The sequence below is a fragment of the Marmota marmota genome, unplaced genomic scaffold (assembly GCF_001458135.2).
Source record: "Marmota marmota marmota unplaced genomic scaffold, marMar, whole genome shotgun sequence".
NCBI classification, from domain to species: Eukaryota; Metazoa; Chordata; class Mammalia; order Rodentia; family Sciuridae; genus Marmota; species Marmota marmota.
Genome location: NW_026000272.1, coordinates 917,324 through 942,045, shown reverse-complemented (window position 1 = coordinate 942,045; position 24,722 = coordinate 917,324). Strand labels below are relative to the sequence as shown.

General features: G+C 42.5%; 1 protein-coding gene across 4 annotated transcripts; it reads right to left on the bottom strand.

The window, feature by feature from the left end:
• Positions 1-5,759: 5,759 nt before the first annotated feature.
• Gabre (gamma-aminobutyric acid type A receptor subunit epsilon) lies at positions 5,760-24,716 on the bottom strand. 4 transcript variants are annotated; one of them, XM_048796971.1, is made up of 9 exons: positions 21,853-24,716; positions 21,188-21,408; positions 20,770-20,837; positions 14,423-14,643; positions 13,627-13,709; positions 12,136-12,273; positions 8,310-8,462; positions 7,966-8,165; positions 5,760-7,689 (listed from the first exon to the last, which is right to left on the bottom strand). In XM_048796971.1, the coding sequence occupies exons 1-9, from the start codon at positions 21,993-21,995 to the stop codon at positions 7,309-7,311; spliced, it is 1,608 nt and encodes a 535-aa protein (XP_048652928.1). In that variant the 5' UTR covers positions 21,996-24,716; the 3' UTR covers positions 5,760-7,308. The 4 variants fall into 4 exon arrangements, with proteins under 4 accessions (XP_048652928.1, XP_048652929.1, XP_015353491.1 ...); XM_048796972.1 differs by having other exon boundaries at positions 7,966-8,066; XM_048796973.1 differs by having other exon boundaries at positions 7,561-7,689; positions 7,955-8,165.
• Positions 24,717-24,722: the final 6 nt, after the last annotated feature.

Sequence of the window (24,722 nt, the reverse complement as noted above, 5' to 3'; positions counted from 1 at the left end):
GAGTCTTTATTAACCTACTTGAGAAATACTATTGCATAGCAGCTATGACCTGGAATTCTATGAAAACCTTGGCAATCTATAGTTAGTATCTAGTTTTTTTTTCAGGGACCACAATTAATCATCATATTGATTAATTAAGTAGAAATATCATGACAATATCCTTAATATCTTTAAAGTTAAGACTAATTTTCCTTACCTGGTTTACAATATTGTTTTTGATTTACTATCTTCACTGGGGGAAGGCATTTTTAGAGGTTTCCACTTACCTGGTCTTTCCAGTATGATAGCTCTTATCCACATATCAGGAGCTCCATGTGGAAGTTACTTCAACTTCTAGTATATCAAGTTCAAGTATACACCCCAAGACTGGAAAGGTAACTACTGGATAGATCTGTGGACATGATGAACCCACTTACAATGGTATTCTAGTCAGGAATGATTTATTACTTGGTCTACATAAGTTCTCACTCTAACAGAGAAGCCTAATGATGCTTTGGTCTGATGGTATCAACATAAATCAAATTTTTGTGTTCAATAGTTCTTGAAATTTCTGGGTATCCTTCTCTCTCTCCAGTGAACAGTCACATAAGTAAGCAGCTGGAAAACCCTTTGGGGAAAGAGTAGGGATATAATCATAGCATATTCTCACCATTGTGTTGCAAGAAAGAGCCATCCTAGCAGATTTTTTTCCCATCCTTGGGTTTCTTGCCAGGATTAAATTTCATGTCTGGAGAAATTATCTCCATGTCAGTAGATTTCTGGTTTCATATTTTATGTTATAGCCCTCTGTATAAAGAGTCCTCAAATCCCAGTTCCAGTACTACTTCCTTGACTTCTCCTAATGTAGGGCAGCTAACTTTTATAACTTATCCAGGATGTAATCTCTTTCTTCCTTTATCAAACCTAGGACTTCCCCAATTATAATGCCTGTATTTGACTCTGATTAAAGGTTTAGCAGACAGGTAAGAAAAGGCACAGCTCTCAATGGGAACACCTGTTACCTTGATAGGTAACAGTCTCTAAAAGATCATCCAATACTACAGATATGCTAGCTCTTCATTACCTCAGAAGACTTTGAGGTTATTGGGAGGTTCACAAAGCCTCAATCTTTGATGGCATCCATCCAAATGACCCCATTTGATGCTTAAAAGTCCCAGATTTTCCTAAAGAGGGACCTTACTTTATCTTGACAGAAATGCTTTGGCTCAACATTTAATTATCTCTGGAGATTTGCAAGTATAATTCTTAAGTTCTGTATTTGCTCTTCATCTATGCCTGCTCTTACACTACAGGAGAAAAAAAATCCATTTTTTAAGTTTACAAAGAGGCCCTCTGATTCTCATACTTACCCTTTCTTTAACTGTTGTTAATGTTCCTCAGTTTCTCCTTTTCCCTTTTTAGTGTGTTAATATAGACTAGTAATAACCATCTAACTGTGCTCCATTTGTAGGCAGTGCCCACCCCTGCCCCCCAGCCTTCAAATGCCTGACTCAAAAACATGGTTCCTCATTGGGATATTTGTGCAAGTAACCATTATGAAATTTTCAGGATTTAGGCTTAGTCACAGTGTGCCAGGTACTGTCTGTGCCCCATATCCCACTTAAGATAGGTTGTTCCTTGCAATCATGTGATGAATAATCCAGTCTCAGAATCCCCTCTTACTGGATGCTTTCTAGTGTTATTCTTTGTTTCAACTGTGTCATTTAAGGTCATCTTGGAAACATATGCCAGGATGGGGCTAGAAGAGCAGGAGAACTATTGGGAGAAAATATCTGTGATGGATAATGGAAGAAGGAGCAGAAGTAGGTAGGAAAAACTTTTACATGGGAATGAGTTCTGATACCTGAAAGGAGAGAGAAGCAAAGAGGAATTGAAGGTAAAACCTCAGACTACAGAGTAGATCTGGCAAAGCAGTCAGCCAAGTCTATGAGGGCTCTGGTACAAAGAGTGCTTATTGGAGAGTCCTGCATTTGACAGAATGTTCATACTCTAGTCCCTTTGCTGTGCTTAGTCCTGTGTTAGGAAGAGCACAAGGACAGTATGACCTCGAGTGAAGCATACTTATGCTAAAATTTATTTGTAATTTATCTGAAATTCAAATTTAACTGGAAGTTCTGTACTTGCCATTTTTAGCAATCCTACTATAATGGCAGGGTTGAAGGTCATAAGTTGGCAAAATAATCTACTCCCAATACTGATTTATCTATTGTCCTGGACCACAAAATAGACCAGTAGTATGGCCCTAAAGTGCCACCACTCTTGAAGGAAACCCATAAGCCACTTGGGGGCATAATGACAACATTGAGCCTCTTCAAAACTAGTTGGGGCAATGATTTATCTTGACTGGAGTCAACACAAATTCTGGGCATGGGTTTGCTTTTCCTTATTAAAGGCCCTCAGCTGGAATATACAATAGTGCCATAAGGTTTGATCCACTAAGGCAGGATTTTATGCACATTGGGTTGGATACATATATCCACTTTCCAGCCAAAGGCACATAATATTGGGACATGGACCTGGGGTTTTATTATTAACACACCAAACAGAAACTGCTGGCTAGACAGAATGATGAAATGATGTGCTGGGGGCACAGCTGAGGTACCAGCTTGGAGATGATAGTCTGAGAGGGTAGAATACCACCACCAGAAATCAACATTCACCCTCAATGAATGGTCATGTAAGGTAGAATACACAGGTCTAGAAACAAAAGAGTACAAGGAGGAGTTTCTTTGCTTATATAACTCTTGGTGACCCACTTAGAAAATTTATGCTTCCCATTATAATAATTCTGGGTCCCACAGTTTTAGATCTCTTAGCCCCCAGATTGTAAGTACCTTTACCAGGGGACAACATAAGAGTCTCATCAAATTTTTATCCTTGACTGCTTTCTTATAGTGTTGTACCAGTCAAAAGAAAACAAATCACCATCCTGACAGAAACAGTTGGTCTTATTTCTCAGGAAGGCTATACAACAAGGGAAGCAAGAATATGTTGGTGTCCAATTAAGTAGACTTTGGAAATGACAAACAAATCAACCAGCCACAGCTTGAGAAGGAAGGACATGTTGTCTAGAGGCTCAGATCCTTCTAGAATAAAGGTTTTAGTCAGTCCACCAAGTAAGTCATTCAGATTAGTGGATAATAGGTGATGAGAGAAAATTTACAATGAGCAGTGGAGAATACCAATGATGCATGCCAGTTAAGTTCTTGTTATCATTTGGATCTGGGTGTCCCCCAAATGCTCATATATTGAGAGCTTGGTTCCCAATTCAGCAATACCCAGAGGTAGGGCTTTGGATAAGTGATTGGATAATTGAATGGACTATTTTTCTAAAAGGTGTTGGAAAATGTAGGTAATGAGGCCTATTTGGAGGAAGTAGGTCACTTGGAGGCATGTCCTGGAAGTGTACATATCTTGTCCTTGGCCCCTTTCTCTTTCTCCTTCTTTCCCTCCCTCCTTCCTCCCCTCCTTGCTTTGTTTCTTGGCTTCTGTGAGGTGAGCACTCCCCTCCACCACATGTTCTTGCTGCCATGATATTCTGCCTTGACTCAGACCCAAGGCAATGGAGCCAAATGGCCATAGACCAAAACCTCTGAAATCATGAGGAAAAATAAATATTACTCCTTTAAGTTGTTTTTCAGGTATTTTGTCATGATGGTGAAGAGCTGACCAACACGGGTTTTAAGACCAGCTCCAGTGGGAGGTGTGTGCTGTTTTCACTAGTCTTATATATCATAACATAGGCATGGGAAAGCTGTTCTGGAATTTGTTTCTGTGAAGCACATGAGCCTGAGCAAGGTGAGGATGAACTACAGTGGATGCTGTGGTATACCAGGATACTTTTCCCTCTTCACCACAGCTTGTTTCTCCAGCTGCTGAGATTGTCAGAGGCATACAGCCCACAACTGAGTTTCCCTCAGTCATACCCTATTTTCACGTCCCTTCCAAGTTCATGCACATAGCCAAATAAGGGGTTTATGGGCCTGTCCCTTTGCCCTGATATGTGGCCATTTGGAAGAACCAGCCCTATGACTCCTGTGTTACCATGTGTCCAGTGGCCCAATTTTTCCTCCACCTGACTGCTTCCTACACTTCCCCCAAAGGTGCTGATCACACTTCCATATCAACTTCCTGCATCTTAATCTTAATCTGAGATTGTTTTCCTCCCCCAAACGGATGTTATATTGTTTTGCTATATATTTTTTGGACTTTTGTTATCATTTCTTAGTATGGACACAATTTCCAATCTTTCCTTTATAGTTTCTTATGTTTTATGACACACTTGGGAAAACTTTTCCCATCCCAAGAATATGAACATATTGACCCATATTATTCTAGAGTAACTTTTGAATTTCCTAAAAGGCTTTTAATTCTTTGATTCATCTGTACATTGGACATGAAGAGAAGTAGTGACACAGATTTGTTTTTCAAATGCTTAACCAATTCTCAATATATTGTTTATGTTAAAATTATCCTTTTCCCCAAACTTTTCTAAAGTACAACTGGAACGTTTTTATAATTTTTCTAATTTCTAATTTTCAGTGCTTAACTCATTTGTCTTCAACTGTATTGGAATGTTTAAATTATTAATTTTTCTGTAAGTACAATATTGGCTGCATCCCACGTTTTAATAGTAGTGTTTTCTTCATTAATTTTATTTTGTAGATCTGTACCCAATTATGGTTTTGATTTCCTCATTTTTAAAGAATTGATTATGTGAGCTTTTTAAGATTTCAAAATTGTAGAGGATTTTTTTTTATTTCTAAGCTTTATTGCAGTGTTTAAAGAATCTGGGTTACACTATTTGTTTTTTAAAATGAACTTAAGTATGAGTGCTCATGAATTTGTATGCCTACTTTGTTCAAGAACCAGGCTATCATATTGGTCTAGAAACGTTAAACTTAATTTTTTTCCATTTGTACAGGGGTAATGCACTGTTTTAAATATGTAGGGTCTTATCTACGTGGGTTTGATTACAGAAACTAATAAAGTATTCTCTAAATAATGAAAAAAAAAAAGAACCAGGCTATCATTTTTCTCCTTCATCTTCCTAATGTAAATAAAAGTGAGTTAACTATTCCCCTTGTTCCAAAATTGTTGTCATTTGTTGAGGGCTAATATATCAGAATACACTAGTAAAGATGTGGAATTTTTATACAGAAAGTGGTTGAGCATCATTCTAAGAACTTTATGACAGCTGTTCAGATACCATTTTGGTCTCCTCTTTGGTGCCTGTTATCATTTGAGTTTCCTTAGAGTTTGAAGAGTCACAGGATGCCAGAGCCAAACCTTCCCTTCAGAGAGTCTCCTTTTGAAAGGTGAATTAACTAGAACGCCAAGCCAGAATGTTAGGATTTCTGGAATCGGATCCCACTCCACTATTGACTGGTGGTATTATTGGAGACAAATGTCCTTATCTTTGTGATACAGCATCTCCATTTTTACTGGTGTAGGGGGTAGTCTGAGCCCCATGGTACCTAGCAACCTTCCAGCCCAAGTTATAGACTACAGTGATGGGCAAAGCAAAAGGAACAGGACAGAACAGAGGCATAGGTATAAGTCAGGGAATCTGTAAAGGTGCTCTTTCTTTTGTATCCCACTAGTTACTGAGGAAAGGGTACTTGGTGCATGCCTGGCAGGCCAGGGATTTATGGCTAAGACAGGGGAACAGATAAAAGTTTGGGTCATGGACTTTAAAACCTGAGCTGAGAACAAACTTGGACACCAAAGAAACCAACCACACCTTGAATGCTTTGCTGATATATTTATTTATATATTTCCCCTTTTCAGATGATGGTGACAAAAAGCAGATGGATCCCCTACCCTACCCACCCCCCATAAAATACAGACACAGATTTCATTCAGCATATACAAGCAGTGGGGCATGTCCAAATTCATCTCACTGGGTGACTAGAGCCAGGAGAAGTTCGATCTTGGGGGGCAGTCTGAGCACCTCAGGCCCAAGAATTGAGCAGGCCAATGCTGAAGGGATCCTGCCATTTTGGACCCTGCCACTGGGATGCCAGCAGAGGTGATAGAATTGAATCATGGTGAACAGAGCTGCCTAGCCCTGTCAAGTGATCTAAAAGGTGACAGTGGGCTCCTGAGTGGCTTCCAGTGAGATCCACAGTCCCATAGAAATCTGTGCCTCATGGTTCCCATCTGCATAGGGGGGATAAGAATCCTGCCCTAAAGATGTCACAGGGCTGGCTATAAATGAGGCTCTAAATAGAAATGATTTGTCAAAAATAATTTGTCAAAAGTGCTTTGTCAAGGTAAAGTGCCTTAAAATTTAAGGGAATTCAATTGATTGTGATTGTGTGAGTGCCCCAGGGATAAAAGTGGACTGGCTCATGGGTCCAGGGACCAAGGAAACAGTCAAACTTGTAAACTGTGCCTGAGATGGGCACCTGCTGCTGCTGCTTCAAAAAAGAGCTTCCTTACTTTCTTGGCCCCAGGAAGTTACCAAGGCCTAGGACCTGGATCAGGGCTGGGAAAGTCACTGGGGAAGTTACAGAAAGAGTCACAAGGGTCAAGGTAGGAGGAGGAAGGTGGCATAAAAGCAGGGAATTAATTACTATTATCACACACAAAAATAGATTCCCACTGGATGAAGGGCATTGGATTGGTAGTGCAGATGGAGGCTGGGGGGAGAGGGAGGTGTCACAGCAGCAGAGGAAGGGATACTGTCACAGAACAGGCCCACTTGCTGTCTTCCCTCCTCCTAAAGAGTTAATTCCAGTGTCTGTCTATTTGCACAGGAAGGGTGGGTAGGGAGATTAAAACAAGAACATAATAATCTGTTTTAAGATTGAGCATCCCCTCCTGATGTACTGCTGCTCAGCATCTTTAAGAATTGTCAGAAATAGGTGAGCAGCTTGTCTGTGCACTTTGAGGCAGAGGCCAGAGGTGGGCCCATAGCACCACAAAGGCAATAAGGGTTTCTGGAAAAAGGCAACGGTTGTCAGCACAGTTGGGAGAGAGCTAATCTGCTCATACATGGGCATGGTTTTAGGGAGCTGATTACTGAGAACCTATGATTTTTAAGACTGAGCATCATGAATGCTCCTTGAAAAATAGAGATGTGGGCTAGGTTACCTGAAAGGGGCTGCTGAGGAGACTGAGTGAAGGGGCCAGTGTGAAGAGGCCAGCAAAGACAAATTGTCCACAGGCTTATATTTGGGGAACAGGGAAGAAAAGAGAGAGGTGCTCCTACTGCTGCTGCTACTGTCTTTCATCTCCCTTGGCAAGGGGCTTGGGACCTCCTGGGGAAATGGGGAGGCTGCCCCACAGGGTACCAGCTGGCACCTACAGGTTAAGGCAAACAAGCCAATAGAGCACATTGAAGAAGAAGAAGGAGACTGGGAAAAGAACTCGAGAATAGTCATCCAGGCGGTAGATGTGGATGCAGACGCGGCCCTGCTGCCAGGTACTGCCCTCACAATCGGGGATCATGCAGAAATACTTCTTGAAACCCTTGTTGCACTCATCACAGCACCTGATGCACATGTTGCGGGGACCCTGGGGGATACCTGGGCTGGGGGGCCGCTGGGCTGAGCTAGACAGATGTTCTTCTCCATCACTTCCTTCAGAGGTGACAATCTCACACATAAACGCTTCCTGCTGCTGGCGGGCACGGGCACGGGCACGAGCACAGGTGTGGGCATGGGCACGGCTACCAAGAGGAGGCTGAAATGGACGGGGGGGAAGTAGATGACAGTTAAGGGAATGCATGTCAAGCTTAAGAAGAACTGCCAAAGGATTTGATGGAAACTCTTTCCTTGGCACTCTGTTTCTTGGCCTCCCAGGACACCCAACATCACATTAGTGGCTTGATTTCCTTCACCATCCCCATAATCCCCATCACCTGGGAAGCTGGCCACCCATGTGCCGTAACCCTAGTGCCCTTGCTGCTACGATTCCACACTCCAAAGCCTTGCCACCACTCCCATACCCAGGTCATACATGGCGGAGTTTCGGAGAAGCATGGGCTTTCGTCTGGTTGTAGGTCAGGAAGTTGAGCACAGCAAACTCCACCAGAGCACAGAAGCAGAAGACAAAGCAGATTGCAATATAGAAATCCAAGGCTGTGATATAGGAGACACGTGGGAAATTCTTACGAGAAAAGGTGCCTAGGGTGGTCATGGTAAGCACAGAGGTGATGCCTGCAAGAGCAAGGAATAAAGGGAGGCTAAGCTCCTGACCCATATATTACACACATAAAGGACACCACAAGAAGGCAATTCTTTGTGCTGATCAAGGTAAGTCACAACTACATACCTATGCTTATGCCCACCTTACTCTCTTACCTAAAGAGGTCCTGGCTGGGGCAGACTCCTTCTTGATCCAAAAGGAAACCCAGGAAAGCATCGTGGTCACAGAAGAAGGGACGTAGTTATGAAAGGCAACAAAAGCAAAACGCCTGCTCACATTAAAGAAGAACGTCATGACCATGAATTCGCCTGAAAGACATAAAAAAAAAACCCATTTTATTACAGTATTGATGCGATGTACAGTAAGATATGCACATTAAAGTTCCCATTATTCTTATGGGATTCCCTACCACTGTCCTAGGTCAGAGACATCATTTCAGTGCAACACACATAGGACCAGAGGGCAGACTTAGTGCAATACCCATGATCAATTGAGAACTAAGTTAAAGCAAGAATATTAACTACTTGTTAGTCCACCGTCCCACTCCCCAAATCTGTGTTTCCAGGGTGTATGGGAAAAAATCAGTCCTCTTCATATCAGGGCCAAGGAGCTGATGTCCAGATGGCTGGCTGAGGCATTCATTCCCACTGAGTGAATATACCCATGTGTAGTCCATAGTACCACAGCATGACACCTAGACTGATGGCCCTCATAACATATTTTCTCAAGAAACGTGCTGAGGATAGTGTGCTGTAATGGAGAAAGGGCAGAATACTTTTGGCAAAAGCACAGAATGCACATTTGCTGCTCTACTGGTGGCCAAAAGCAAGTGCTCTCCTTCCTCCCAAAACTCTATTCCATGAGCTACAGAATCAAGACTGCACTCTGTCAGCTGACATTAGAAGCCCAGTGTCAGCCCTTTTGATGTTATGTCTGCAGAGGACACATCTACAAGATGAACTGAGGTTGTCACATTCACTTGGGTATTGCATCCTGCTGTTGCTCTCACCTCTAACAACAATGGCTCCTATAGAACCAGATGAGAAACTACATCTCCAGTGATCATTTTCTGCTGCACTCTTCGTGCTACCTTATGCTTTGAAACAACTGTCCCAAACACTCTGAAGGTTATCATGACTCCACAACTTGTTGGGTTTTTCTCTGAGCCCAGAACATCACTTTTCATTCTCAACATCCCACTGGATTTGTAATAGCTCTAATCTTGGCTCCTTTGTGAAGCTGATCTTCAAACTCCCACCTCAGTGATGCTATAGAATTCCTCCTTGTCCTTGAATTAAGTAGGCTTTTAAATTCCTCCAAGGCAGGACTCATGTGGGCCCTGCAGCTTAGCCCCTACCCATGCAAGCCTGAAACAGCCAGTGGATGCTCAGTGATCCTTGCTACTGCCAGGCAACAGATTTGGAAAGCAGACCAGAACATCAACCTGTCCATTAAAGGGAGGTCCCCTACCCAGAAGGTATGGGTGAGTTGGAGCTGTATGAGAGCAACCTTTCTTTCCTACTCACCTTGGCAGCACTGACACTCAAGGAGCAAGACTTCTCAGATTCTCTGGAAAAATGCAAGGAAGTGGCCTGGGGTCAGTGGAAGACCTGTTTCCAGAGTAGTAGCTTTGGGGTTAGAACTCCAGAATGGCATGAGGGACCATCTAACACTTGCCTACTGGCAAGTATGTATTGATCAAATTCCTCATTCTCTTGCCCTGGGGTCTTGACTACAATTTAAGACTCCTCTAATTGGCTATAACTCTGCCCCCTGAAAAATAGCTGAGTTTATATATGTTGATTGCAAAAGAGATTTGTTATTCTATTGCAGTTGTCTACTTTATAATTTACTATGGTCAGAGGAGAGCCTTCTCTACTTATCAAGAGATGGAATTTTCATTTTGGAGGTCAAGAGAAGGATACCAACATACACTGTCTACTTCACAAGAAACACAGAAACATAGGTAAGTGAAGAAAGATATTTGGAGTTGAAGACCCAAAACAAAACAAAATTAAAGATGCTTTCTGCTCTCTAAACCTGCTATCATAGAGACACAATTAAAAAGACTGTGTCAACCCAAAGCTTTGAAGAAAAAGGGAAAAAAAGAAATGAGGGCTGTACAGACTACAATAAAATATGATACAGGGCTGCAATGATATTACTGGTCTTTTAATGTTGACCTCTTAAATAGTACCTGGACTTAATGTAAGTCAGATGGTTCTAGGGGGAAAGAACTAGGTTTGATAGTTAGAAGTTCCAGAGATGACAATTTCAGATGAACATGGAGGTTTTCCAATGGGCAGAGCTATGTAAAAAAGGAAGAAACCTCCTTAGAAGAAACTGAACTCCTTCTGATCACTAAAAGATTCCAGTAGAGGCTCAACAACCATCATGGAGGATGATTTACTCACAAGGTTTTGAGAACCTCCTGAAGTAGAAATTCTCTGGCTCAAGGCCAAAGATGGCCAGAGTAGCATGCTATCACTATGTTCTGAACCCTGAGGAGATGAGCACAGAAATCTTCTGCAGACAGAGAGAACTTCTCTAAGGGCTAACCAGAAGAGTTTGAGACCAATTCCAAAGATAACTCTGACACTGGAGAAACTGTGGATCAAGAACAATCTTCAGCAGAAAAGAAAGAAGACCTCCACTTTTCTTCCCAAGAACTGTCCTCTCCTCCCAAGGAAAGCTGGTGCTTACCTACTGTTATTGCTTTGGTGATGATCCTGGCTCTGGGGCTTTGTAGTCACTAGGGCACCATTTTGAAACAATGTACAACCATCTACTAAACGGAACCACTAGTGACTTGAAAGCCCCTGGGCCTTGTTTTCTCTGCCACTTTTGATGATAGGTCTCCACCTACCTGGAGAAACTGAGATGCAGAAAGCTAAGAGGCAGGCCCATGGTTAGCTGGCAGAAGAGCAGGGATCTCAAGTTGAAGACAGTAAAATTGCTTCCCCAGGAGCCCCAGGAAAAAGGAAAGTAAGGCAGCCCAGGGCACCTGCCTAGTACTGTACAATCAAAGCTCCAGCCAAGTGAGCATGAGCTGTCCTTCACTCAGTGACCAACTCAGTGAAGCAAGAGAAAGTATTCTGTCTAGCCACAAGGAAGCAACACAAAATGCTTCCCATGACAAATGGCTGGTTGGTGACTTGCTCCATCAACATTCTGGAAACGATGAGGGCAGTGCCTCCATGCCCTGAACTTGGTCAGTACGTGTGAAGAGGGTTTCCAGGAATGCTCTGGGAGCTACCCTTGGCTCCTCATTCAGATCACCTAGGAACACAAGCAAAGATGCTCACTCCTAATTGGGAGCTGAAAGTTAGGAGACCCAGAACCCTCCCCTTTCGTCCTTCTTAGTGGAAAGATCAGAAAACCAATGATTTACAAGTCTACGGTGAATCTGCCATGAAGCCTTTAACAGCAAATTGTATTTTCCATAGCTGCTCCTTTAAGACTAAAGTCAGTGTAGCAGCCATCGTAGCTGCTGTAACTCCCTCCAGACTACCCCATATTTTGTCTAGATGTCATTAGACCTCTAACCTCTACCTCCCATTAGGGCAGACCCTGCTTCCCATTCAGTCAGCTCAGACTGGTTCTGGATATGAAGAACTCACATGAGCACCATTCCCCAAAGTCATCCAAGGAGGTCAGTGTTTCAACAAAGCCCTTGAAACTGAGGGGTCTGCATGACAAAACTAATTGCAAATTGTGAGAACAACGAAACTTTACTTACCTAAAGTCTCAGGGGACTTGGCAAAGCACTTACTTCTTTGCAGATGAGACTGAGACATACTGGCAAAGTCTCAGTTTCCTCTGCAAACAGTTGTAAGTGCTTAGCATTTACAAGACAGGAGCCATGTTTTCCGCGGTATTTCCACAGGATGTTACAACAACATTTGTACAGACAGCATTCTCCAGTCAGCCGTACCACCCTCCTCGGCCTCTGCCTAGCCCTGGCTCCCATGGAACACTTACCAGCTGGGGTTGAGATAGTTTCAGTTTTGTTGCTCACTCCTGTAAAATCAAACTGGAAGAGCTTCCAGGAGTTCTTTTCATTGATTTCAAGCTTGAAATTGTCCCACTTGTAGATCATATCACTTTTAGGATAGGAAACTGGAAAGCAACATGGGAAGGAGGTTCACATCAGACTGGGAAGCCCAGCAGAGCACCCCACCAGTATGGAGTTAGCCTGATTAATGCCTCAGAGTCCTGACTCTGGCCTCACCAGCTCTTGGAATTTGCCTCTCTTACCTGGTTGGTGAGGTCCATTCGATAAGTACATTTACCGAGCATTCCTTAGAACCAAGCCCTGGGCTGCAAATACAGAGATGAACAAGGCATGAACCCTGCTCAAGTGTTCACATTTCATTGAGTAAAACAGCTGTGATTTTTGAACTGCTCTGGAAAACCTCTCCCCATGGAGCAGGGAGAAAACAAAGTTGGGAAAGATCACTTTGGTACACACTCAGAAAAGATGTCATAGAACAGGTAACATTCTGTTAAGTCTTGAAAGGCAAGTAAACATTATCTACATGGATGAGGCTGAGGGGTGAGGAGCAGCACAGAAAGGTGAAATGCTTAGTTTATTGCAAAAATAGCAAAATTTCAGGAAGGCTAGCTTAAAGAGGATGAGTTGTACAGGAGGAGGTAGGAGGAACAAGTTCAGCAAGAGCCTTGAGGGTCGTTTTAAGGTCCATGAGAGTTAAGAAATGATTCCAAATGAAGAAGTGACCTGGCCTAGATAAGACTTCCACCAGGTCACTCTGGTTCCTATGTGAGCAGAGCATGTTAGCAAGTTGGCCAGTTATGAGGGGGGTGAGTGAAGTAATCCAAGCACAGCAAAATGAATGAAGGCAGGAGTCAAAGCTGTGACAGCCAGGATGCAGAGAAATAGAAGCAATAAATAGAGATTTGGGAGGGAATACCAATAGGGTGTATAGATTGATTAGGTATAGGAGGTTAGGGAGAGGGAAGCATCAGTGTTGTTGGCTTGGACAACTTGGGTGGGTTATGGTGCCCTTTAATGAGACAGATGAAAACACAGAAGCAACACATTTGTTTTGGAGGTAGGGGTTGGGAGGAGACAATTGAGTTTTGACATGTTCAATTTTAACATGAAGATGATGCAAAAGTCCAAGTGGAAGATGACAAAGACCTAAACCCAGGTAGTGAAAATGGAAGGTGAAGAGAAACAGACATACTTAAGATACACTTCAGAAGCAGATGGTGGACTTCAGGGGGGTGCAAGGGAGAAGGAAGAACACAACATAAGGCCCAGGTGGAGCAACACAGAATTGTAGGCAGGAAAGGAGATGAAGATGGGGAATGTAGGATAGAGACCCTGCACAACCTTGGCACCATCTCAGCAGAAAAGCAAAAGCAGAAAAAAAAATGCAAAGGGCAAAGATGAGAAAAAGAAGGGCCCAAAATATCTCTGGGTCCCCAGAAACCTAAGAAGGTACTCACAGCTAGAGAAAGACAGAGGGCAAGAGTGAGAATCCATTGGGAATTTGAACATTTGGAGTGAACATCCCGCCTCAATGGTCATCCTGGAAGGGAGAAAGGAGCCTCATTAGGCAGGCTCTGAGAACTTAGGTAACCACACAACTTCGATCTTGGGGCCACCACCATTGATTGGCAACGGTAGAATTTAAGACAAAAAGTTCAAAGTAGAGAAAAAAAAGAGGAAGAATAGCTTGAGTGTATCTGACTAACTTGGGCTCCATCATCAGAAAAGTGTATGGACCAACATAGACGGACTTCCATTTCTTGCTCAAATCAGTTCTCATAACCTGGAAACATTCTCATATTCTGTATTACCTTCCCATCCCAACACCCATGACAAATAACCTTATTCCAGGCATTTCAGTATCTAGCCTGGTTTCAGTTACCTTTTCAATCGCTGTGTTGCTGCTCCGCCTGGACAATTCCACCACCGTGGACGTGTCTTTACATCCAGTGTCCACTTGGGATGGAATTGTCCAGGCAGTGCAGTCATACTGGTACATTCTAGTTGAAGAGCCAAATAACTGGGTACCAGTCCCAACTCTGCAAAAAACTTGGTGTGTAGCAACATCTTTTTGTTTTTGAGGCCTTGGTGCCTATTTCTGTAAATGAAGAGGTGGTGCACATGGTCTGGGAAAGCTGTACAGGCCCTTCAGAATATCATTCAGGATGAAATCTTTGCCCATGTTTCTTTGGCTAAAATTTCTAGAAGGGGAGGGTGAATCCCATGAGGTGAGATGCCAGAGGCTTGACATACCTAATTGTGTACAACACCTTGCCATCCTTGTGGATGCGGACCATCTGGTTGGGCATGGTGATCTCATGCTCTTGGGTCCTCTTAGAATTCCTAAAAAAGGTGTCTGGGATCCACAGCTGGCTCACCACATTGCCATTCAGAACAAGAGTCTCAAAGGTGTCATTATAACGAAGGCGTTCATCATACCACGTCTGGAGGAAGATGATGTCAATGGTGTATTCCTGGCAGGAATGACAGAAAACCACATACTTGGGGCTGAGCACACAAAGGACATCCACATGCAAGTATATTGTGTTTCACTCTATAACCTGGAATCCTAAAGCCAATGTGATGATATATAGAGAGCACTGGACCAGGAAGCAGGAGTGGAATAAGGTCCATCCTCTCTGCCCAGGAACACTTCCAATGTCATGACCGGAAAAGACTCAGAAGGTACCAATTCAAATTATCCCAGCCAGGTCAGTCATGCCTTGCTTGATCACCCTAACAAGGAGATCTAGGTCCCCACATCATGAGGCAGTTAACACATAGCAGAACAACAGAAAGGCTTGCCTTAAAATGCAGCAGACAGAACAAGTCTTATTCCTGCTCCAAAGAACAGATCTCCAGAAATGGCATTTCATTGGTGCTAAGATGCCCTTTACCCACATTTTGGAAACTAGGACACATCTTATAATTGATACATATTTGTAATGCAGCATTTCTCCTTGGTTTAACGAACTGTGATTTAAATTGTCTGTACATCTTAAATGAAAGGCAACTTTGAATCAAGGAAAGGCACTTGAAGATTGCAATCATGTCCTCCTGAGTTGTCTTTTTTTTAGAATAGACATTCATGACTAAAAGCTTTCAACTTCTTCAACCTACGCAGTTATTTTAATATTAGATCTGTAAGGACTACATAGATGACTCTTTTTGCCAAATGTAACAATATTCTTAAGCTTTCAAGGGTCCATAGGTATCTTGTAGAACTTGGTCCACAGTACTACTGCTCATTTTGCACTGTGTTTACAAGATCAAGCATTATATTCTGGAATGATTCTGCCATTTGCAAAGAATGTGTTGCCCAGTAGAATGGTAAACATGACTGCAGTCCATACCATACAGCTGAATAAAAATGAAATGTAGAGTTTCCTCCTGGTCATATCATAGTAAAGACTACTGAATGAATGTCATTGAATTAAGGAAGATAATGGTTTCCATGTGTATAGAAAATCAATATCAATCCAACAATGGTTTGTGTGAAATTTGGTGATCTTTAAAGGTCTATGTTACCTCTGATGTTCTGGATTCTGGGATCCTTATCAGCACATGCTTTATGGGATAAGATGTGAGTTGGGGTAATCAGTTTTTTTTTTCCAATTAGTGACATTACAAACAACAGAATGTGCCCTAGAAAGTGTTCCAAGGGAATATGGAAGGAGATCTGTTCATCTCTAGTGGTAAGTAGTCCCACTTTATTTTTTCCTGTAGAACTACTTTCACTTCTAATCAAAATTTTAAGTAAATGTTCATGTGACCTTGCATATTTACCCTCCATCTCCTTTATTAAGTGGTGGGAGGGGACTGAAAATAATTTATAAATGACTCAAACTGCCATGTGTCCAGAGTTGACATTGTGACCCTTCATCTACCAGTAGACGATGTCATTGATAGACCCTCTGGCATCCTCCTAAGTTTGCACAGAGAAAAGCAGCATAAAGTTTGACTGTAGGAGTTTTCTATTTCCTAGAAGAAAGTAATATTCCCAAATCACTAATAGTGTAGGAAAACACACTTCATCTAGAAACAGGCAGGCACTGGTAGCTTAATTGCATAGGTTGGGCTCAGCACCTCATCGTGCTCACATAGGGCTGTAGAGCTGTGACCCCATCCAAATCAACACACTCTAAATACCCACATTTCCACAGCAAATCAATGATCCCAGCTCAAAACCATTTAAAAATTTTAAAAGTACACACACCTTTGGTTGTATACAGCAAAGTTTCCTGTCAGCTTTTATTCGGGAAGCACAGATGTTAATTAACCTCAATCCTTCATTCCCCTGAATTATATTTAAAAATGAAGGGCTTTGAGTCACAAGAGAAATGTCTATATAGTCTGATGTTTTTTAAACGAGAATCTTTTTTTTTTTTGCTTTGCTTTGCTTTGTGTTTCATATCAAACAAGTGCCTGTAACCTTTGAATGCGTGTGTGCATATGCATAGATATACGCATGATTATTTGGTCTCCAGATACTGTCAGTTCCATAATGTGTCTGTTAAACATCAAGAAGGATGTTTAATAGGACAAAGTATGAATAGCCAGATACATGCACCCCTGGTATAGAAAACAGATTGCAATAGAACTGCACGCAATTTGAACAGGAAGTACCAGAAGTACATCATGGCAGAACTCTAAGGGCTAGCCTACCTTGTGTATTTTACAGGTAGAGAAACAGGCTTGGAGAGATAGGGAACTGTCCAAAGTCACACAGCCAAAGGCAGCACAATGGCTTTGCCACTCAAAGCACCATGACCTTGCCCTAGGATGGCCCTTACTTGCCCCCAATCCCTTTGAATATCAAGGTTCAATTTTCTTCTGCAGAATCCCCATGTCCTTTCTTTGAGTTCCTATGTATCAAACAATAAATACCAGCCAGAAACCCACAACACTGGAGGCCAGTAGAGACCTGAGGAAAGAGATCAAGAAAATTCCTGCTGCCCAAATTGATGGAAGCCAGAAAAGGAAGGAAAAACTGAGAATGTTCTCTGGAGTATGTCAGGGAAGCAGACAGAAAGAGGTGGCAGAGGCTGGCTTACATTAATGTGGGAGCCCTTGACCCTGTCCCATGCCATCCCACCCTGACTGCCTTCAAATGGCCTTCAAAGTGTTTCCACATTACCAGTGGCTGGCACTTCCAACTTGGCCAGCAGGGTCTCCTTCATAGCCAGGCCACATAAGCTGCTTGACAACCAGTGGGAAACCTTCCCCTCCATACTCATGCTGTGCTCATAGTCTGCTATAAAGTGTTCCAAATGAGCATTTAATTTCAATTTAACAAGACACCAATTTTAAGTTCTTTACACATCAACCAGTAACTAATGTTTCCATTTTTTCCCCAGTTTGACAAGGGAGGTTGGGGATGTACATTTCTTTTAGCTCAGCTGAAACTAGAAATTTAGTATTTAAGAATTGGCTTAATTAGAATCACCTACAATAATTTCCACAGCAAGAAACAGTGTCAGCAACAGTCAGTCCCAGATTGGTCACTGCCTTTTAAACTCATACTGGGTGTTTTGAAAAGTTTAGCTAGGAGATTGGCAGAAGCAATTTATTAAAATCCACCTGCCATGGGCTCAGGTTTCTTTCCCTATATTTTTTACATAATTGACCAAAGGGTGCTGAAACTCCCTTTAAACAACTATACTGACAGCATAATTAACACGGGGACTCACAATATTACTGATAGGCTCAGTTGCCACAAATATTAAGATGGGATCTTTAATGGTAGCTTTGGTTGGCAAACAGACTGTCATGAGGATTCAGAGACAAGAATGCTTTGAGTGCTGGCAAGTTCTGTGGCAGAGACAATCATTAAGTGCACCAGGGAAAAGTAGACTATATAACAACAGGAACTTCCCACAGCTTTCAAGAATGATTTGGAACTAGGTAGAAACTGAGAATTCTAAGGGAAATTTAATACCACTTGAGGGTTGGGAAGTTTCAAAAGGCACTTGGCCTAGCCTAAAGCACCACCTTGCTTGCCAAAGAAAACCAAACTGTTGGTTCCCATTTTGGACCAGTTCTCTGTCCCACATCAAGTGTGGTGACTGCTGGGCTATTAGACTGTACCCTCTAAGCTTGCCAGTTATCAGCATTTCCTGGCACCTCAGGTAAAGCTGGTGCTGGCAGCATTAACAGGTGTGGAAAAAAGAGAGATGGGACAATCAGCAACTATGAGTAGGGCTACTGCTGCTCTGCTGCCACAAGAATGCTTGTGGATGATAGATTTTGATTTCCCCAAATTATATCTTAAACAAATTGTGAATATTTTAGCCACAATTTTTCCAGTACTCTATCAGTTTTACAAGATGCTCATTCAGAAAAACAGAACAAAGCAACTTAGGAGCATTTGCTCCATTTATCAATGTTTATGTTCTCTCTACTTAGTCAAAGAATTTAGCCACTGAGTGGAGGTGGACAACTTAAAAAGGAACGAACAAGCCAGCTTGCTGGTATTTAGACTGGCACACTAAAGGATAGGGGCCAAAGACTGGTACAAGAAAATACACTGAGCCACTTTCCCCACCCTCAACCAATAACCTCAAAAGTCCATTTCCTATTAAGAGTAGAGAGTGGCTAAAATGGTGGGACCACAAGACTTCAACATCTGGCTCTTGCTCTAACAGGAACATAATGACCATGGGTTGTAGGCAGACTTCAATATGAATACCAACAATTTACCCCTTGGTGTTCATGCTCTTGTGTAATGCCTACCACATGACTATGGGCTGTAACTAATGGCTTGCTCCTAATGAACAGAATACAGTGGGATATCACTCATAAAGTCAGATTACAAAACATTGTGCCCTCAATTTTGAGCACCTTTTCTCATACTTTCTCGCTCAGAGGGAAATCAGCTGCTATATTGTGAGCAACTATTGGAAAGACCCAAATAGCACTGAGGAAAGCTTTTGGAACATAGCTAGAAAGGAATTGAATCCATCAACTATGGGAGTATGCTTGGGTGTGAACCCTCCCTCAACTGGTCTTTCAACTGAGACCTCAGTTCCAAATGACACCTTGACTACAGTCTTGTTAAGACCCTGAAACAGAAAATTCAGCCAGGCCATGCCTGAATTCCTAGAACAGGCAAGCTATGACGTAATGACTATTAGTCATTTTAACACACTATGTTTTGGGGGTAATTTGTTACATAGCAATGCATAAAAACACTGTGCTTTAAGAACCAAATTGCCAAACACAGTATCACAGGGGAAGCCTCATTCTTACACTCACCTTTATAAACATTTCAATCTTCCATGAAGGTTACTTACTTTGGGGTGTCTATTTTCAAAGCCCATCTTAAAGTCAAGGCTCTGAACTCAAGACACATGGCGCTTGTTGGCTACTAGTGGATATGTTAAAACAGTACACATCCTTGCCTATGCTTATGATGGAATTGGTTACTATAGCCTTCTTCATTGTCAGGCTCTGCAGATGTAAGTGGCTTTTGCAGAGCATCTGTCATAATTCTTTTGGTTAGCTAATATATACTGAGTCCTTGGCATACAGTTCGTAGTAGAGACAGGAAGGCAGATAAAGAGCAAATAATTACCATGAAATTAGAGAAGATCAAGCTAAGTATAAGCTAGAAAAATGTGAGTATGCAGAGAGGAATGTAGTATATGAAGGGAGCAATTAATAGTCGTGAGAGTGAGGGAAGTTGCCATAAATAAGATGTCAACTGAGGTGTACCCTAAAGGAGAAGGTTTTTTTGTTAAGTAGTTTTTTAGTTGTAGATGGACACAAAATCTTTATTTTTATTTGTTTATTTTTATGTGGTGCTGTGGATCAAACCCATGGTCTCACATGTGTGAGTCAAGCGCTCCACCACTGAGCTATAACTCCAGCTCAAGGAGAAGACTTTTGACAAGTAAGAAAGTAGAGCAACCACATCTCAAACTGGAAATTGCTGGGACAAAGGTTCAGCTCAAAGGTGTATGGTGGTCTGGGAATGTCCATATTTTCTAGCGTGATCAGAGCATGTGGTCTCTGAAGGTGAACAGGAAAAGAGCCACAGAGGGCCTTGATTGCTGGACTGAGGGGTTGGACTGCATGCTCTAAGTAGGGTCAGGCCTTCAGGTGGCACATCATTAGGGAGACTGGCTTGACAGGATGATTGGGGTAGGTGGACACCTTTGCATATTTTAGGTGGGAGATGATAAAGGCTAAGTGACAACAGTACTGACACTAGGATGATACTACTGGAAAAAGAGGGAGAGAAGGAACTAGAGCAAATTTAGAGACACGAGTATAGAACAAGAACTTGTGACTACAAATGTAAGTCATACAAATAAGGATCAGAAAAAAAGAGCCATTCTGTTGTAGTGTTTTATTATTTTATTTTGAATACAAGACTGGAAGACGTAATCATAGTTCTGAAGGTCCTCTTCAGGCAGCAAGGGACTTACCTTTTCCAACCTCATTCTCAAGTTAGCAATAGTTAAAATGTCCCCCTTCCTCCCCAAACAAACAAAACTCTTAGAGTTGTTACAGAAAAATAGAGTAAGAAAGTACAAGTGGCAGGCCCCATAGATCATCCCCTGGGCTAGAAAATACTAAAACCAAAGGTCAGTACTCACCATGTCCAAGATGGAAAGAGGGCCAAGGCTATTGACGGAGACCTCAACAGTGACCACAGTGGGCTTCTCTATAAGGGAAACAGAAGTAGAAGACAATAAGTGATGAATAGGAGCATCGGGCAGGGGAGGGGTGGTCAGAAACTAGGAAAGAGAACCAATTCTAGTTCTAGTTGAGCACACACCTTGAAGATCAGTCATTTTATGGTTGGAAAATCTGAGGGTGAAGAGAAGGAAACAAATTTTATCAAGGTCAATGGCCTTCTTACACTAGAGTTAGTATTTCTTACCTGATGGGTAAGCTGCAGATGTTCCTATCTATGCACATGGCACCCTAATCTACACTCCAGGCCCAGGCTCCACTACTATGCCTACAACCCTCCTTTCCTCCAAAAGGAAAAGAATTTGTTCTGCTACTCACCACCAATGCCAGGGCGCAGTTTGTGGTCATAGTTACTCAAGATGGTGTTCAGGATGCGAGAGGCTTCTGGAAGTTTGCCAGATGGGCGCCCAATCACAGAGGCAGTAGGTTTTGTTTCTTCAGAGAGGAGCTTCCTGCTAGGAGGCTGGGGCTGGGGGCCATAGACGACAACATCACGGGTAGAGTCTTCATTCTCCAGGGCAGTCTGAGGTCCTTCAACCCTAGAATATACAAACAATAAATGAAGCTCTGCTTTCCACTCCATAGGGGCCCCAGCTGGTGACTCTTGAGACAGACGCAAACGAAATATTTGTAATGCAAGGCTTAATTAGTAACCATTAATGGAAAATTATGAGGCACTAACAGATTATACTGGTTAATTCAATTTAAATTTTGTTTCTCTTTGGGGACTTTCTATGCTATTTCTCTTTTATAATATCTTAGTTTTTTAACAAAGGGAATTTGGTGTAAAATGAGGTGGGGGGCATATTTTACAAGTTCTGGCCTGGGTTTCCTGGTTGTCTGAGCAGGACCACCTGGGAGGGAGGAGCAGGCTCAGGGCCAGGGCTACTGAGGAATGCTTGCAAAAGTTGGAACAGCCTCTCCCAGAGAGGACCAGAAAATTGTGGGAATATTCTGCAGTTTTGTGGGGTTTTAATACTCACTGTGATGGGGGCAGGAGGTGGAGGAAGGAATACTCAAGAACAGATGTTATCCAGGAAATGATGGCCAAACAGGAGTCTGTCCTGAGGGCCACAGCCAGCAGGACAACAATAATAATGACAATACTACTGCAAATAAAGACCATTTTTTTAAATTAAAAAGCCATCTTCTAAAGTATGAAACTCCTATGGTGTTTTGTTGGAAGTGAGGTTAGTACTTACTTTGCAGAGAGGTAGTAATAAATAATAAAGGGCCCCAGGGAGATGCAGAGGTTCTGGTCATATTCCAGTTCTTGACCTGGCTTTCCATATACCACTGTGGTCATTTTCTGACAATTCATCAACTGTATACTTTTAATTTGAGCACTTTTATGTATATAGGTTCTAATTCAATAAAAAAATAAATAAAATTAAAATGCCCCCTATGCTAATGTATGGATCTTATTTGGATCCTAGTTTTTAAAAGCAGGCTATAAAAAAAAATCCTCTTTGTGTCACAATAGGAGAGCTTTGAACACTGTGTAGTTGAGGCAAAAATTATTCTTAACATGTTTGGCTTAATAATAGTCTTATGTTTGTGATTTTTTAATGACTAAAACAATTACATATGAAGTGATATGATGTCAGAGATTTGTTTCAAAGTAATCTAAGCCAGAAATGGTGGTTGGTAGGGGGGGCAGACAAAATAAGTGGCTGTGAGTTCAAAAATGATGAAGCTAATAATGGGTATGTGAATATTCAGTCTACTATTCCCTCTACTTCTGTGTATCTTTGAAAAATATAATTAAAAGCTTTTAAAAAAGCCATCAGTCCAAATTAATGTGGATGTTGGAAAGCAGGAGAGTGTTTTCTTTTGGGGAGGAGATTTACAGGGAGGGGACACTGCAAATGGGAGGTTGCTGCTAATGTTCTATTTCACCATCTAGGTGCTTGTTACATGAGCATGTTTACTTTGTGGAAATCCACTGAGCTGTTCACTGATGATTTCAATGCTTTCCTATTTGCTTATTACACTTCCAAAATGAGTTTTTTCAAAAAGGCAGCAGGCAACTTTCTATGCAAAATAAGGGGTAAACAAAGCAGGAGACTTGGGCCCCTGTGTTGCAGACCAAAGGACTGCCAACTTGGGTTGCCAGATGCATTTTTCTGCAGTATTTCAAGCTCTCCAAATTGCTTAACTGGCATACAGATGTGCTAACCTAGTGCCATTTTTTTATGTCTGAAGTGGCTAATTCCTATTGTGGACTAGGAAAGAACTGGGCTTGGGAAAAGCAGTTTCCATTTTCAATTGCAATATCCAGAAGATGTCTTCTTCCCTGAGGCTTTTCAGTTCTCTTGGGCATGGGTGCCCCTCAGTCCTCTGAAGAAATAAGGGTCAGTGTTCTTTCTCTATCCCTGTCATTCTCCCTCCCTCTCTCTTAGAGGGTGGAGGGAAAATGGAAGCCCGAGACCCTGTAAAATAAGCTCGTGGCTGGAAACATGGCTGGGAACATGGTGCAATCCTCCCAGATGTCTGAAATCTATCAACAGGAACCCCACCCCCCAGGTCTAACAGTGCAGAGGCAGAGAAAAATGCTATCAGTGGGATGACCAAAACCCTCCTGCCCCTAGGCTACATCTGCAAGGAAAATGATATCAGAGGGGCCTGAGGTTGCTTCAATCATATAATTAGCTTTTGCCAGTTAAAACCAACAAACTAACAAATAAATAAACAATGTCATACTGGGATCTTTGGGGGTTAAGGAATGCCTGATAATGCATACCTTTCTCCAAGGAACCATTAAGCTCACTTTCACAGCTAGAACAAACAAAAACTTGAAAAACACTCTACACTGGACTAGTGGGATTTTCCATGGGAGCTCTTCCTTCAAGTATCCACATCTCTCCAAAATGGAGCCAAATGTCTGCAAGCCCCTTACCCCAAAGCTGGTTGTGAGGGGGATGGGGGAAAGTGAGAAATAGTGCTGGATGTTTTTTTTTTTTTTTTTTCCCAAATCAGATCTTATTTTCATTTTACTGATGGAGAAACTGAGGCTTGGATGGAGGAAGAGCTGTGCACAAACTTACAGAATTAATATGAGGCTGCGCATGGATCAGAGCAAGGTTCTCTGGTTCAGTAAGGCCCAGCACAACCCACTGTCACCTCCTCTTTCCTGACATCTCAGGTTGCCATGCTGACAGTGTCTGCACATCAATTGCTGCAGCCCTCCCCCTTGGAAGGGTAGTTTCTATCTTTCTGCTGTTTTCCTCTTATCCCCTTCCCTCCTTTGGCCCTCCCCAATTCAGCCATCTTTTGCCCCAGCCAGTCAGCCATGTTAGCTGTCTCAACTAGTCCAAATCCCATCTAGAGGGATGTGGATGACTGGAAATTCCTAGTAGGCATTCAGAAATATTTACCAAGCCCCTGATGAGGCCAACCCCACCCTAGGGCACCAGTGAGCCAGCAGGAATCCGAGTCCCTCCCCCAGGAGTTAACGCAACCTGGGGTGGGGAGAGAAGCCATCCCCTTCTTCTCAATAGACATAAACAAGACACAAGCCCAGCACCATGGAGACTTCGAGAAAGCTCCACAGATCAGGAAACTCAGGAACTTGTGACAGTTCACACCCAGCAGGAAACAGTCTCAAAAACATGAAGCAGTCATGTTTCACCCCAAAAGCCAGAAATTGGAAACAAACTTCTAGAAAAGTCCCAGGGCCAGGGCCAGGAGAAGGTGTGAAGGAAGAAGGCGACTTAGGGGAAACCTCAAGAGGGGAGGGAAGGAATGAAATCCAGGATCTAAACCACAGACCTCAGAGAGCAACATTCCTGGCCTCAGGCTCCAATCTGCCCACGATCCAGCAGGGTGCCTAGGGGTGAGGAAGGAAGGGGGG